The sequence below is a fragment of the Amblyomma maculatum genome, chromosome 6, assembly GCF_055883805.1.
Source record: "Amblyomma maculatum isolate TAMU_Amacu chromosome 6, ASM5588380v1, whole genome shotgun sequence".
Taxonomy (NCBI): domain Eukaryota; kingdom Metazoa; phylum Arthropoda; class Arachnida; order Ixodida; family Ixodidae; genus Amblyomma; species Amblyomma maculatum.
This window is the reverse complement of record NC_139349.1, coordinates 13043842-13060868: the sequence shown is the minus strand read 5'-3', so window position 1 is coordinate 13060868 and position 17027 is coordinate 13043842. Positions and strand designations below refer to the sequence as shown.

Below are 17027 nucleotides of genomic sequence, written 5' to 3'. Positions count from 1 at the left end.
TTGGCTCTGCAGTTGGATTGGCTTGACATGGTTTCGGTGCCCCATTTTTGCCAGGAGAGGCCCCTGCAATCTCTGCCACTTCGAGGTGGCAGTCGGATTGTCATCGCCGTCAACCTGCTTTTGTCGCTAATGCTGACGCGGGCAGCTATCTCTTTGTGCTTTGTCTCATACGTCCGCCGTGTTGTCACACGAGTTTCTCCGACCGCGTCAACCGAGTGGCGCGCCGTCAATCCTTTGGCCATTTTGTGATTGCGTCCGGCGGTTCCACCGCTCTGAACGAAAAGTGCCTCATTTTTGCGTGTTTGACGAGCGGTGTGGTGCGCACTCGGGCTGTGGACATGGCCCCGCCGGTGCTGCCGAGTCCGTCAAAGAAGCGTGGGAGCTATTCTACCATGACCCTTGAGAAAAAGGCAGCGATCATAAAGCTAGTGCTGAGTGGGCGAACGCAAGCTGACGTGGCCAAGGAGTTCGCACTGTCGAAGCAAACTATTTCGGATTACGTGAAAAATAAGAAGATTTTTTCCGCCTTTGAGGCGTCCCACAGCAGCAGCCAGAAGAACGACAGGAAAGGCGACCACCCCGAATTGGAGAAGGCCTTGCTACTCTGGCTTAAAGCTGCTTTAGCGAAAAACCTTCCAGTGTCGGGCGACACGTTGAAGGAAAAGGCAGAGACCCTGGCCGTGAAAATGAGAATTGAAAAATTCAAGTTCACGGACAGATGGCTCCGCGGTTTCAAGAAGAGACACGGTGTGTCTTTTAAGAAGATGTGCGGGGAGAGCGGAGCCGCCAACCCAGCCACGGTAGCAGACTACCGTCAGACGAAGTTGAAGCCCTTGTTGAGCCAGTACAGCCCGGAGGACACCTTCAACTGTGACGAGACCGGCCTTTTCTTCAAGATGTTGCCTGACCGCACCCTCTCTTTTTCGGGTGACTCCTGTTCAGGGGGCCGCCACAGCAAGGAAAGGATAACAGTAATGGTAGGTGCAAATGCCACTGCCACTTCTTGTGATAGGCAAATCCAAAAATCCTAGGTGTTTTAAGGGCGCGAAGAACCTTCCCGTGTGGTACTGCAGCAACTCCAAGGCATGGATCACTCATGCTTTGTTTGAAGATTACGTGCGTCGACTCGACCGAAGTTTCGAGCGGCAGGGGCGACAAGTTATTATTTTTGTTGATAACTGCGCGGCTCACGGCACCTTCGACAACCTGAAAGCCATTCGGCTCGAATACCTGCCACCAAACACCACCAGCGTGCTCCAACCAATGGACCAGGGGGTGATCAAAAACCTTAAGGTGCATTATCAGACCCGTCTTCTGCGGCGCACAGTCCTTTGTTTTGACGAGAAAAAGTACGCCACGGATCTTTTTGCGGCGGTTAGCATGCTGGCTGACGCGTGGAAGGCAGTGAGAGTGGAAACAATTGCTAATTGCTTCAGGCACGCTGGATTCTCCGCCGATGAAGTCGATGACGTAGAAGACTGCAACGATTCTGAGGATTTGACTGCAGACAGTGGCGAAGACCTCATCGTTGACCTTCGCGGGAACGGAATGGACATTCCAACGGGCTCCACATTCCGCGAGTTTGTTGAAGTGGACGACGGCCTCGATATGTGTGCGGACCTCACGGACGACGAACTTGTACGCCAGGTTCTTCAACCTGAAGACGAGTCGGACTCCGACGACGACTCGGGCGGCCTACCACAGCCATCGCTTGCACAAATTACGAACGCTGTGAACTTGCTGTCTAGCGTGTACAGCGAAACGACAACTTTGGCGCAAATACAAGCACAAATCGTAGCCAGCAAAAGAAATTTGCCGCAAGGTAAAATCGGCGACGTTTTTAAGCCGATTTCCTCTGAATAAAGTGATTTTTTGTGCTTCACAGATTTTTCGGACTGTTCGATTATTCGGACCATTTTTCGGGTCCCTTCAAGTCCGAAAAAACGGTCGGCGACTGTATCACTTTCGCTAGTTTCAAACGAGTTACTCTTTATCACCCGCCTGCACACGCCCTAGAAAGCGAGTAAACATCGTTAGTATCCGGACAGTCACGCGGCATTCTTTCTCAGATTATTAAACCTTTTTTTTTTAGGTCATTAAGATTTTTAGGAACGAATTAAATATCCACGTACAATGTAGCTCTGACCAAGTCAAGCAGGATATATTTAAGCATGGTATATATATATATATATATATATATATATATATATATAGTACATGAGTTTAATGTCCGAAAGTGAAATCGGCTATGAGGGGTGCAAATAAGCAGATAAGATGATACGCTTTTGAATAAAAAGTTCCCAAGTATATTAAAAAAGCTTAGGGATCGCGCAAATTTCGCTGCAAGCGATCGTGAAAACGTTGCATTTGCGCTCATGCACCTCTCCTGAACTGCAAAAAGAACAAAATGAGAGCATTTTTACGTGCCTTCATGTACATATTAACCTGTAAATGACCTTGGCTACGTCTGTAAGATGAAACAGACTCCAAACTTATTTTTATCGAGCAGGATGAAACAAGTTGGCAGCGCCCACTAGGTGAATATGTTAAAAAATAAAAACTAAAAGATTGAGTTCTTATTCGGTGACATTCTGACTTGAGTTGCCGGTACACTGAACTAGAAATATGATTGCTAGGTCACTATATATTGGTAAAATTGTTCTTTAGAGTGGAGGTGCTTCAGCAGAAAACCCATCAAAAAAAGTCGTTGTATGAAAAACACTTCCAGTCATTCATTCGTCGTCGTCTTTGCACATGCTAGCAATACGCACGGGAGTTGAACAATATTGGCTGTCAGTTTTTCATATACATTGCGCTTTCTAGTTTTCATTTAACCTAATCAGCCACTACAGTGCCCCGTAAATGCGCGCTGCTGAGACCACAGAGAAAGAAGCCAATGCAGCACTCTTCGCCAAGTAATCCCAGAAATAATCGGCTGATAAAAGTGCTGAACTACTCTCCAGGCATAAACAAAACAACAGAGGTAGAAGGTGTGACTTCCTGTGCTACGTATGCAATTAGGTTCAAATTACTTGGTCACACAGTTATAAAACAATAATGATGATGTGACCTGCAAATGGGTTTCACTTTGCTGCAAGAAATATACCCCTGGACCTTTCAACTGTCACCACATGTTACTAGCTGCAAATTCTTCAAAAATGAAAATATGTTTGGGACCAATGATGCTTCTGTTGGATGTTACATTCCATGGCACTATGGTGACTAAAAACAGGCTATGACCTAAATGATTCAGTCTGCAGAAAATAGGTATCACGGTTTACATACTGCGCAGCACTCCGTAGCCGCATTTAAAGGGACACTTCAGGGAAATATCAAACTAAGCAATAATGATAGCTAATTTTTCCAAACGTTACACACATTATTTATGTAAGGAAAGGTAGCTACGTTTAATCTACCCCCCACTTCTAGAAATCAACACAGTTATGTCATTTCTCTCATACACTTGAGACGGAGATCTCTGACCGATTATAGGAACCACTTTTAAACACTAAAATCTCAGCAGGAGACCGGAACCAGCCTCACGGCCTAGTAAACTATCATGGCGGCAAGGTACAAGGCATGCTATGGGCTATCTCCACCCCCTCACCCAACAAATGGAAGCAAAAAGTGTACTCTGCTTTTTCTCTAAAAGCCTCATTTCCAGTAGAAACGACATATTTGCTACCATGTTATGCTAACCTATCAGTATATCCTGAATTAGCATTCTCCTTTAGTCTTTACACTAATGAACTGGTTAATGGAGTAAACTGGTGGCAGTGAGGCAAGCATATGGAACCTTGATGCAAAATGACACCTGGTATGCCATCAAACAGATTTCACCCTGCAAATACAATACAGCGTAATCCACACATATTGATACCAGATATATGTCTTATAATGATAAACATTCCTGGGATTTATTATCAATTTTCCCATTGCCATAATTTAAGTATAAAGCAATATAACGATCAATCAACGGCAGAATATCGAACACAACGATAACTTTCTGGCCACCCACAAGATACACGATAATTTGTCTGAATTTTATATAAAAATCAAATGCTAAAAAGAGAACAACGCGAAAACAGCATAAGTGCCACAAATGAACCAGCATGGCTAAATTTATGAGGGGCTATTACGTGCGGTTAGGAAATGACCACCATAATCATAACAATCGATGCCTGTCCCGCGGCTGTATTGCCATCTCCATCGCCCGACTGTGCATCCGTGGAAGATGATGCCGACCAAGCCCTTTTGAGGTGAAACAGCAGATTTATAGGGATTTGCGGCAGGGTTTCAAGATTCCCAATCTACAATTTTGACACTCATCCAGCCGCTGATTGGTTTCATGTACACAAAAGGACTGCCACCAGAGTATGCGCTACTGGAAGTGATGCTTGCTGTTGCTCAAGAAAGCGTGAATTTCCTACCTTTTTATGCATACTTAAGTCACTTTATGGCTATATATGTACTTTGTAATAAGGTATTCAGTGCTCTTTACGATGATTAGCATTTTTTAATCCGATTCACTCATCATTGGCAAGCCTACATGCATGGGGCTGAAGACGTAGGTGTGCTCTTTGTTTTCCCCCCCTTTTTTTTCGCCGGTCCTGATATGAAAAAAACATTATTTCAGTCTTTGCTGTCATGATCACAGCTCTGTTATAATCACCTTTTCCCTTTTTGAAAATAATGTGGCCTTGCAAGACAGTAACCATGGCTGCGAATTGCCAGACTTTTGTCTATAGCCATGAGCATCACATTTTCCTTCACACTGCTCTCTTTGTCACTCAATCCATGTTGTACTACCACGGACACTCAGAGTTATGAATGTACCGACTTTTAGAGAAAAGCAGAGGTCACTGCTATGCACACCCTAATCACATTTGCGATAAGCGATAACTGGTGCGGCTTCCGTTATGGTAATACCGCACTATGCACACAAAGACTAAGGCATACTAACCTGGCAGCTTTGATTTTCCCTGATCACACGCTTCTAACTGGCGAAATGATGGCCACTACAGTCAAAATATTGATACGATAAACACAGTAAAACTTGTTGCTGGGCTAGTTGGTGACACATTCTTAGAATAAAAAGGTAGCGCAATAAGGACGAGGACAGAGGAAAGAAGCTACAAACACGAACCGAAGCGGTGGTTAATCAGGAGCTAACGAAACCCAATACCACTGTTCATCAAGGATGTCCACTGTCTCCATCGTTGTTTGCCCTATATCTGAAACTCCTCGGTCTCAGTATAATTAACAGTGCAGCTATCCGTGGTTTCTCTCTGGCTCAATGTGAAGTTAAGATTTTAGCCTACGCTGATGATATCGCCCTCTCTTGTTCTGACGAAAAGAGAGTACTTGAGGCTTTACACTTGACTAAACAGTTCTGCGCTGTGTCAGGCAAGGCTCTTAATATAGATAAATCCAAAGGCTTTTGGTTGGGCCATTGGTGGGGCACTAGGCCAAGCCAGTTTGGAGGCATATGCTGGGCTGTAGTCCTCTTCAGTACCTAGGGGTTCCGCTGCGCCAAGTTCGCAACAGTGCAGCCTACTGGGATTCGCAAATCGTACCTATGCGGCAACAAACATAGGCTTGGATGGGTAGGGAATTCTGTGTTTGCTAGGGCAAAGGTCTGTAACATATTTTTGTTTGCAAAGCTTGCATATGTCCTTCAAGCCCTGCATTGTGCGAGGAAGAAGGTACAAGTATACTAATACACAGAATATTTGCAACTTTCGTGTGGCGCTCTCGATGACAGCCCATGCGGTGTGACAACTTGTTCCTTCCCTTAGAGTCTGGTGGAGTGGGCCTTGTTCACTTGTTCGTGCATCAACTTGTTTCCTGTTTTTTTTCTTTTTCAAATCGGCAAACCACCCGTTTCTTACAGCTATGCTCATTAGGCTTCTCAGTCCTCATTTGCCTTACTTATTCGCACCAATAGGGCAGGCTCGTAAGGGGCCTTTATGGGATTCCTTAAAGAGGTTGCTGACATTTTCAATTTTCTCCGTGTGTTTCTCTATAGATTACCTGTATAGCCTCTCAAGAAAGCAGATGACCCAGGTTCTCACTGAATCTTTGTTCCCTACACCATTGCATCGGCAGCCTTATCTGGGGTTCTTGGACACCACTGGTCTAAGGCGGTGTTAGGCGAATGTGCATTCAGGCAGCCGCAAAAACGTGCTTTTTCAAACTACATATAGCGACGTTGCCTATCAAGACATTTCTTCATGATAAGGAGATGTTTGTGCCCTAGACGGTGAATTGCCATCTCTGTAATGTGCCTGAAACAACTGCTCATTGCTTTATTCTGTGTTGTGATACTATGTCCTTTCGGGACATACTACAAAGAATTCTTAAAAAGGACATTGAAATTACACCATATATGTACTATTAGATTTTTTGCTTCAACAAAAACTCTGTTGTGCCGCCTTATGATCTATTTGCGTTGATGGGACTGCTCATTGGAAAAGCCGTATGATGGACAGGCAACAAAGTCACCAAGACCGTCCAAATCCGGGTTTTGGGAGAAACGTGTATATGCTCATGAAGAACCTCAAAACTGGCTGCTGTACCTATATGCATGTGTGTGCCTCTCAGAATTTTGCTGTTTTGATGGTGGTGCACGGTCGGGCTATGGATATGACGGGCTTGTATTAAGCAGCCCGGTAACTTTTGACATGAACAAGTTTGAATAAATGGAGTTTTTCTTTTACTTACAGAAGTTTTCTCATGCAATAAAGAAGGACAAAAAAAAGAAGCAGTGGCCTTGTGGTAGAGCATCCACCTCACATTCGGGAGGTACCAGGTTCGATCTCTGGTCCTGCTGAGCAGCCACCAATTTTAATGGGTACAAGCTTTCCCCTGGCCTGGTGCTCGGCTCTTTGGAGTGAAACGCTTGGGAAAGGGGTCATAGGTCCCAAATAGTTGAGCTGATGGGACAGTGATCCGTTCCGCCATCGGACAACAAGTCCACCTTGCGCGGCAAAAGCCCATTATGTGGCCCCCCCTTTTTATTTCTTGTCCTCGCGACCTTTGCAGGTCGAAATGTTCGAAACTTTTCACCTCCAAAGGGTGCAGTATAGTTAGCAAAGCCTTTTCCAAGCGCACATCCCTGTGAGAGCAGGGCGCAGGGCCAGGGGATGCTTGTACCCAATTTTACCGGCGAGTGTCCGGTGGCAGGTTTCGAGCTAACCACCTAAGCAGAGATGGGCACCCAAAGGCCACAATTGCGGCCATGTTATTGTTTGTGGTCTCTTTTTTCTGTCCCCGTTTTTAATGCGCTACCTTTTTATTCCAAGAATGAACACGGGTACTACAAATTATTGCATATTGCACCTGTTCCAAATATTGTTTACAAACACATGCAGTTCTTAAAAAACACATCGAACATGTTTGCTCAGTGCTGAGCTCTGCCCACTGTGTCGACGGATGCCCCCCCCCCCCCCAGGCTTTGCTTCACTGCACTAATGAACTGGTTACTGGAGTAACTGGTTATCATGCCTCCCAACAGCACCACAGATGATATAGCGGTGTGAAGATTTGACAACTAGGCAGCCAGGACACTTCTCTCACTCGTAGGTAGTGCCCTAAAACCAGCAGCATGGATGACTGTAGGCTTTCAGCACTCATCCTGTGCTCATGTAGACTCAACGATGCGGTAAAAACTGTGTAATTCGAAGAAGCCACCCTACATGGCGTTTGACCTGCCACTACCATGTGCTGGCGGTGATGTGCAGGAGAGAGAACCTAACTAGTTTTTAACACTTTCTTTCTGCAGCCTCTGCAATCACCGCGAAGTAGGCAGAGTCCTCGGAAGTTATGATATAAATTGCACTTCTCCTGCGCAAGTTTCTGATAAAACTTTACATTATAATACACTGGTGTGTTCAATTACTTATTTTTTTAGTTTGCTTTTCAAGAGGTTTAACTGCACTACTACAAAATAAAACTTGCAGGCAGTATTCTCCTACCGTCTCGAAACCCAGCTGCTTGCTCAAAGGATCACATTTGGTCTTTATAATGAGACTTCAATGCTTGAGGAAACAGCGAGTCATTAATTTAGCCTTTCTCTCTGCACAAACATCTTTGGCAATACCACAATGAATCCACAAATAGAACAGCCTCAACTTAGTGCATAGCACGATGACTCCACAGAGAAAGAAGGGCCTCAACTTAGTGCACACTCACTCCTCTGGTTATGAAGATACTTGGAGACTGGCAGCCCAAAGCGGGCAGCTCACCTGTACAAATCCACGGGCGTGGGGCGAGCGCTGGCGCCTGAGCAGTACGGCGCCAACCAGCAGAGCAGTAAGCAGGGCAACCCCGGCAAAGGCAAGCGTGATGTAGACGCTGCCGCTCCACTTAAGGCGGCCCAGGGTCTCTGCATGCGAGGAGTGCCGCAGGGCGTAGGCAGACTCGCTGTGCTGCAGCAGCTGGCTCTGCATGTGTGCTGGTCGGGCGGCCGGTGCCACGGGTGCTACTGGGGCTACAGGTGGAGGAGGCGCAGTGCTGCTGCTGCTGGCCGGCAGAATGCTCTCATCTTCCACAGACTCAGAGTCCTCAGCGGTGGTCGGTGGCGGAGGAGGTGGTGGCAGCAAAGGCTCGCTGCTGGTGGCGCCCCGAAGGGTAGTCCAGAGCTGTGCTAGGCGCCCTTTGAGGGCCTGCGGCAGCAGCTCGAGACTCTGGTTGGCCAGGTGGTCCAGACTGGTCAGGTGGGTTCGCACCTCTTCGGCATCACCTCCATGTTGCCGATAGGCATGAAGAGTATGGCTGCGGTCCTTCTCCAGGGCACGTAACAGCCGGTCCAAGCAGCGCTCCACTCGCTTGGTCTGCATTGGGTGTTAGTACACTATTTACAAAACTGCTACAAAATTCACACCTCTTTGTCCCCTTTCTACTGGTTCTGGCAGTAGCAATGAGTAGCTGCTAAATGCTCTGTAATTGCTTTGATAGCTGCCCATACCAGCATTATAAAAGCACCACTGGGGCATGGTATTGTGCCACACGCAGTGAATCTGGTGAAGCGGATAAAATGCCAGCAGTGCAATGCAAGACTACTCCAACTAGCTGCCGTAAAAGCCTCGGTTTAGAAATATCATCTGCAGTGGTGTGCAAATATATTAATATTTAACAACACAACTTGCAAATAGCACTCTCTATTCAATTTATGCTGCACTTTTAAAGCATGTGAATCTTTTGACTGTCAAAAATTATTCTCTTAATCTGTGCGCACTTGCTTTTATGAACAAAGTCACAACTCAAGTAAAAAAGTGAAGTTCGTAATGCCTGCTACAAAGCAAAGGCCCTTCTCATCTCACCAGTCTGCAATTTGGTTGGTTTGTGGGGTTTAACGTCCCAAAGCGACTCAGGCTATGAGAGACGCCGTAGTGGAGGACTCCGGAAATTTCGACCACCTGGGGTTCTTTAACGTGCACTGACATCGCACAGCACACGGGCGCCTTGCTTTTCGCCTCCATCGAAAAACTGCCGCCGAGGCCGGGATTCGATCCCGCGTCTCACCAGTCTGCAATTTGCTTGATTCTGCAGCTGTTACAGATACTTCATACTAGCGAATTTTGCAGTCTATAATAACTCCCTCTTCCCCACTTCGAGCTTCTTTGCTGGCAATGTAATGATGACTGTAACATAAAAGCCTGGAAAGCATCACCTGTTATCCAGTAAAATGGTACACATTCCTATCTGCGCACATTCTTACAAACAAAAAACGGCTAAGAGCACTAGCCCAGCTTTGAAGCTGGCTGCACCCGAGTGGGAACACGTCAAAACCATAAAGCAACTTGCGTACTGCCAATTTGCTGCATGGCCCACAGTCATTGATGATTAGAGAAGACACCAACCCTGGGTGGCTTCTCCTGCAGGGCATGGTGGTAGCAGTCGAGTGCAGCCTTCTTGCGCCGGTTGAGGGTGGTGAGCACACGCTGACGGTGCATGGCTGCCAAGCGGTGGCGCTCAGCCGACCCCTCAGCCTCTAGGGCCTGCACTGTCTTCTGGAAGCGTGCACTCATCTTTCGACGAAATTCCTCAGCCCCCTTGGGGTCGCGTGCCTTCATGGCCTCATAGTGCTGCTCCAGCTCGCTCCATTCACGCATCACTCGTGTCACCTGCACACACACACACACACACACCAAGCATTGTGCGACATTAGCAGAGGAAGTAGGATCGCAGGAGTGCATCACAAGAACTGTCACAAAGACCTCCATTCCGAACTTTGCAAGTAAATCTAAACAAACGCCTGGCAACAAACAAACAACAGACAAAAGTTCCATGGAATGGCCGGCAAGAGCTGAGACACAGGAAACGACAGGTGTAATGGACATGACGAAAGTTATACCAGCTGTGTGCTAGATCGATACTGTGGAAGAGCACAAAACTATATATTGCACAAAGAATATAACTAAGTAGCTTCAGAAAGAATAAACAAGGAGAACATACAATATCACCAGTCATGCACTGCACTGTATAATGTAAAAAAATAATAAAAAGAAAAAGGGTACAGCTTTATTTTTAGACAACATGCAGGTTTGCACAGCACCAACTTACTTCCTATCCAACAAATTGAATCAGAAAAACAAGGTCCTGGACAGCCAGCAGTCAAAGAGTTTCTTTTAGTGGTGTGCCAATATTTGAAATTTCGAATAGTATTTGCCATTTCATTCAGTTTGCACTGCAGTTTCACTACCCAATATATTCGCAAATAGTTTGAACGAACAGTGAAAGCCAGTTTGTGAACCTCGCAAGTGCACTGAAATTAGAAATTTCTATGTAATCTGGACTGGCAGCAAAACACGGCGACATTTTCAAGTGGTAGTATAGCACAATGTTTAGCTTGCTCTTTTCTGGAAGAAGTGACCACCAGCACGCAATAAAAGCCCACACGGTAATGCGCTGACAGCGGCTGCTGTGTGCTTGCAGGTGGGAAAACGAAGTGCAGCAACTATGTGGCACATCAGTGTGTCTAACCACAATGCAGTCAACAACTGTTTGCGAGCCTGACTGGCACCAATCATCTTGTTTTGAATCACCATACGCAAGAGCACGGAAGCGGCCTGGCTTGTGGAACACACCATAATGAGGCGAAGTTATGGCCCACATGCGCTGCTGCGATTAGACCACAGTGGACAAGAAAAAGAAAAGCGCACTGCAGAAGCGTCGGGCTCAAAGGCGGCCCGGCCCGCATAACCATACCATGTACGGTGAAGCGTGCGTGCTGAAGCACCTAACACCATGGTTTGGCTTTCGCGCCTTAGTGATTTTTCACAGCATTTTTGTGGCCAATGTCCATCATGCAGCTCGAAGTCCGGCGGAATCGATACGCAAAGGCTAAGGGGCTACGAGCAGTTGTGAACACTGCATTCCGTCCGGCGTTCCACAACTGACGATTTGTCTTCAGACGTTGCAAGCGAGCGCGGAAGGGATGGTATCGCTAGCACTTCTGCTCACGTCACTGCTCTTCAGTCCACCTTGCGAATTGGTTTGGTTTGTGCGGCTTAACGTCCCAAAGCGACTCAGGCTATAAGAGACGCCATAGTGGAGGACTCCGGAAATTTCGACCACCTGGGGTTCTTTAACGTGCACTGACATTGCACAGCACACACGCCACTCTGTTTCACCTCCAACGAAACGCAGCCGCCGAGCCCGGGATTCGATCCCACTTCCTTGGGCACAGTAGTCGACCACTGCACCACCCCGGCGGGGCGCCTTGCGAATTGTTTTAGCGAGTTTTGCCCTTGGCGCTAATTGACTGCTGACATCACTAAACTCCCTTTTCCATGCCATCAGTAATAATTTTAGAAATTACCCAAATATAATCTATCTGCCACCAATAATGATTATTCGTATTTACTTTTCACCCCAAAAAAAAAAAAATCGTTTATCACAAAAAAAAAAAAAAAAAAAATCCTGTGGCCACGTTTTCCAATTGTCATCTGTAATTTAACGTTACAGTAATAAAAAACATATTTGACTCAAATCACACTGTTTTCAATACTGCTTGTACTGAAAATTTTGCTGTTTGCATAGCCATAGTTTTCACGCACGCTGTTGAGCAAAGAAACCGTACTAAAGAATGTTTGGTTTGGTTGGTTTGCTTTATGGAGTTTAAAGTGCCGAAGCAACTCAGGCTAGAGAAACACCACAGTGGAAGGCTCCAGAAATTCCCCTAACGGGGGTTCTTCAATATGCACTGACATCCCATAGTACATGGGCGCCTTGCTTTTTTGCCACCATCGAAAAGCGGACGTCGTGGCCGGGATTCGATCCTGCATTGTTGGGCACAGCAGTCAAGCGTCATAATCACCGCGGCAGATCGTGCCAAAGAATGTGTCTCCTTATAGCTGAGCAATACTGGATAAAATGCTCATTACAACAAAGACCAGTCTGTGTCAAAACTTTAGAGCACAGGGAGTTTGCTACCGAACCACACCAAGTGGCCCGCAATGTAATCCCAGTATTCCAAATCTCCCAAAGGCAAGTAGATTTTGGTCCGTACACTTTCCTATGAGAAAAACTAGAGTGCTAACCAATCCATAATGCATGGCTTAAGGGGGGACGCGGGTCTTAAACTGGTCAAAAACGGGCGGAAAATAAATTTCGAGAAAACAGATTTTCGGAATGTTTGTACATTTGAGCACTAGGCTTCAAAATATCAACACTGAATTCGGTAGGGAAATGCGATAAAATCGACTTTAACGCCACAGGAGCCTCGAAATGGCCCAAAATGGGTGATATTTGTTCAAATTTCCCACTTGCGCTGCGGGTGAAGCAGCCGGCTGGCTGCCGCTATCTTGGGCTTGTGCTTATTTCTTTGTGTGTCCACCATCACAATTTCTAAAAGCCGTTTCCAGGACGCCGATTGGCTGGAGTGCGTGCTTGTGAAGCGAGCCTCCTGTCTCGTGCTTCCCATTGGCTATCGTGACAATGTTGCCATTTTGCTTGAATTTTATTTTTAAACGCTTGCCGTTGCTTTGCACGTTTCTGATGCGCTTTTGCGATCGTATCAATCGTTCTTGCGGCTGGCGCTGATCTTCAGACGTAACTCTGTCAAGAGTGTATTAAAAACAAAAGCGTCTAGCAAGTGCGCGTCTAAGAACAAGTGCGGCAGCGCGCTGCCAGGGTCGCATGTCGCATCCGAAGCGGCGCGTTCTCGTTCTAGCTGCAGCATGCCCAGCAGCATATAATCGTTTGCGAGCGGCTCAGAGGCATCCAAGTCAGCATCTCATGACCCCCATTGAAATCTCCTGTTGACATTAAAGCATCTCTCTCTCTCTCTAATGATCCCCACCGACGCAGACACTTTGTTGCTTTTTTTATCACGTCGCTATAGGCGAGCCTGACATCATGCTCGTTGTCCGCATTCCTCAGCCCCTCAGCACGAGTTTCGTTTTTTCTTCTTCTTCTTCTTTTTTTTTTGCAGATTGCGTAAGAAATCGCGTCGCAGCGCTCAAAGGGTGTGGAAGTTGGAGATTTATCTCAGGCAAGCGACCCTGCGTCTGGTCCTGCAACTGCTGTACCACAAAGTTTTATTCTGGAACATTAGCCAATTTAAGTTGTATGCCACCGTGTTTTAGCCTTAAACTTTGTGCAAGTTTATTATTATGGCAAGACCGTTTTATCGTTTTATCTCAGTGCTATGTTTCTGGACACTTCACTCGCTTTTTAATGACAAATTTAGTATTATTGCTATATTTACATCACTCTATCAAGATTTTGCAAACTGCAATTGAAATAATATTGCATGTCCAAAAATTTTACTGATTTCCTAATGGCATACACTATATTGGCCATGGGTAATGGTGATAGCTTTAGTTTTAGTTGACATATTTAGAATCCGAAGAAAGTTTTGGAAATGGGAAGAGCATGTCATTTTTGGTGAGAAATACCAAAGTATGATTACTGATTGTTCAAGTTATGTGGTCAAACTTCAAAAGCTGTTTTCTCAGTTTCATATTTTTGGTCTATCTCTTCTGTCTTACGCAGGGTTTTGATAACTTCTTTTTAGTTCACACATACAGCTTTGGCAACATTTCCTTTAAAGAGAAATGAGGTAGCTGATGAGGCTTTTAATTCTTTAGTTTAGGCCAGGGGTTCTCAAACTGGGTTCCGCGGAACACAGGGGTTCCACGGAACACAGGGGTTCCACGGGCTGCCTTCTTGTGTTCCACGAGAATCCTCGGAGCTCAGGGCAAGCACTGCTCTCAAAGAGAAATTTAATGGTGAAGGCTGGGTGACATCTTGGATGGGGACTGCTCCACTGTTTCCATGCCTCTTTGAAAGGGCAGTGGACATTTTGCTTTCCTTTGCAACTACACATGCAGGTGAAAAGGCATTTTCTGCCCTTGCCTATTTGAAGAACAAGCACAGGAGCAGTCTTGACCCGGCAGCTGATATGAGACTGGCTCTGAGTGCTACTGAGCCATGCTTTGACTTGCTCTTAAAAGGGAAGCAGTACCACCCATCACATTAGTATTTGTATTAATCGGTGCAATAAACATTTAACCTTTGCAATGCTGGTAAATGAAAGCGGAGAGGGGGAGGGGGGGTTCCCTGGAACTTATTGAAGGCTTTTGGGGTTCCTCCAAGCAAAAAAAGTTTGAGAACCCCTGGTTTAGGCAATGGATAAATATCAATTTGAGATTAGCTTAATGGGTTCCAGTGTCAAATAATGCAGCCTTTTACTTTGAACATATTATGTGAGGATGACATGTCTTTGGAGGAAAACAAAGGATGTCATTACGTATGGGAAGTCCTTGGCTATCAATCCATGTAATTAAAAGCAAGGAAATGCAATGAGAAAGTTCATTAAAGCTGCATAAGAAATTCACTAATTATGCTCTGAGCTTCAATCAATACATTCTTTAAATGAGAGAAAACCACATCTGTGTGCATTTTCGTGAGATTCCAGCCATAACTAATAGGGTTAGTTTTAAGACCCTCGTCCCCCTTAAAAGCAGACCCCTTGGGCTTTGAACTTGTGACAAAGACTACTTGTTCCATTTCTGCCACATTCAATTTTTTCTGCAATACTGTAAAAACCCGAATATAATACAGACCCGCGTATAATATGAGGTGCAATTTAGGGGTAGCAAAACGGGGAAAAAAAAGTTTTCACCCGCGTATAATGCGACCGAAGGAAATTTTTCGAAAGCCTTTATTTTCACAGCATTTCGCGCTCTTCATTTCATGAGCAATCGTCATTGTCTGTTGAACTTTCTTAAGAAAGTCCTTTGTCGGACATATCTTTCCATAAGAAGTAGTCTTCTGTCCCGTCAAGTGCATTGGAGATGCTGCATTTCTTAAAAGAACGGGAAACAAGCTCCTCAGGAATGCTGGCCCAAGCATCCGCGATCCAGCTACAAATGATTGCTGGAGAGGCCCGCTTCAGTCGCCCGGAAGCAGTTACTTCGGGGTCTCCCAACATCCACTTCTGGTAGCACCGCTTGATAGCATCCTTAAATGATTTGTTAATACAAACGTCTAGCGGTTGTAACTGGGACGTCATCCCTCCCGGAATGACGACGAGTTCGGTGCACGATTCGCGCAGTAGTCTCTTTACCAAGTCGGCCAGGTGGCAGCGGAAGGCATCTAATACGAGCAGTAATCTGAACCCCAGAAAAGCTCCGGGCTGCCGGCACCACACAGACTTGACCCAGTCAAGTACTAATGTCTTGTCCATCCAACCTTTGTCCTGACACCGGACGACAACATTTTTCGGTAGCTTCTCACCTTTAGACAGCGTCTTCCGTTTGAACACAACATATGGTGGAAGCTTGCGGCCATCCGCAGTGCAGGCCAGCATTACAGTAACCCGCGTCTTCTCATTCCCTGTCGATCGGACGCAAACCTGCTTGCCGCCTCTTTCGTTCACTGTGAGCGCTGACGGCATGTCGAGGTACACGGGAGTCTGGTCAGCATTCCTGATTTGGCCCAGCTGGAAATCGTGACCCTTCTGCAGCGATATGACATGTCGCTGGAACGCCACAAGCTGTTCATCATAGCTTGCAGGGAGTTTCTGTGAGATTAAGTTCGCCGACACAAAGAAAACCCTGCTCAACGCATAAAACGACACACCCAATATTTGCTTGCTTTAAAGTCACTCCGCGGAATGCCTTTATCCGCGGCAACCTCCCTCGCTTTAGCTTGGAGCAGCTCAATGCTTACTGCGAGGTGTGCTGCACGCTGTTCTTGGACGAAGGCGGCGAGATCCTGCTCGATTTCGGGAAACACTCCGTTCTTTCGTCCCTGAAAGCTCTTTCTTTTCCCGCTGCACGCAAATAGGGTTTCTTTCTGTTTCCTCCAGCCCCGAATGCTGCCCTCAGTGACGCCGAACTGCCGCCCAGCCACACAATTCCAGACGGTCTCGGCAGCGAGGATAGCCTTCCTTTTAAAGGCAGCTGAATACTGTCTTCGCGCTCCTGACATCGTGGGAAATCCCACTCTTTCACTGCGTTCGCTTCCAGAAGTCAGCGTGAACAAAATGGCAGAGCAACAAGAAACAAAAAATGAAGGCTACCGATGCCACCACTAGGTGACGCAACCTCCAAAAAAAAGTATTGATGATGATAGCACTGAGCAATAACGAAACTGGAACTGTGAATTTGAACCGAAAATTGTTTGGATCCGTATATAATACGGGGTAGAAATTTGACGCTACAGAATTTGGAAAAAAAGAACTCGTATTATATTCGGGTTTTTATGGTATTTTACCCCGTGTAATGAATGCATCCTCTAAAATTTCAAATTTTATAGGAAAAAAAAAAATTTGCTTGTTATGAAAGTACGATAAATCGAACTAGGCAAGAAAGCAAGCCTGCTGCTGGGGAAACTATGATGTGCTATCCTGTATGGAAGGCATGTAACAAACTATTAAGGAAAAGGGGTTTATTGCATTAATCAGCAAAACCAGATTGGCATTAAGGACCGAGAGCTCGGGAGCTGCATTCCTATTCTGGTGTATAACAAGGGTCTGCGTGGCTGGATGTCTCGCAGGCCTGTTTTAGTTTCTC

The 17027-nt window shown here is 46.0% G+C and overlaps 1 protein-coding gene across 1 annotated transcript in view; it reads right to left on the bottom strand.

Annotated features, from left to right (window-relative positions):
- Appl (amyloid-beta-like protein) overlaps nucleotides 1-17027 on the bottom strand; it is a 37210-nt gene that overhangs the window by 3185 nt on the left and 16998 nt on the right. Inside the window, exons 5-6 of the mRNA XM_084606091.1 lie at nucleotides 9864-10127; nucleotides 8247-8834 (exon numbers count right to left, since the gene is read on the bottom strand). Coding sequence (XP_084462217.1) covers nucleotides 8247-8834; nucleotides 9864-10127 — 852 coding nt within the window. The remainder of the gene's footprint in view (nucleotides 1-8246; nucleotides 8835-9863; nucleotides 10128-17027) is intronic.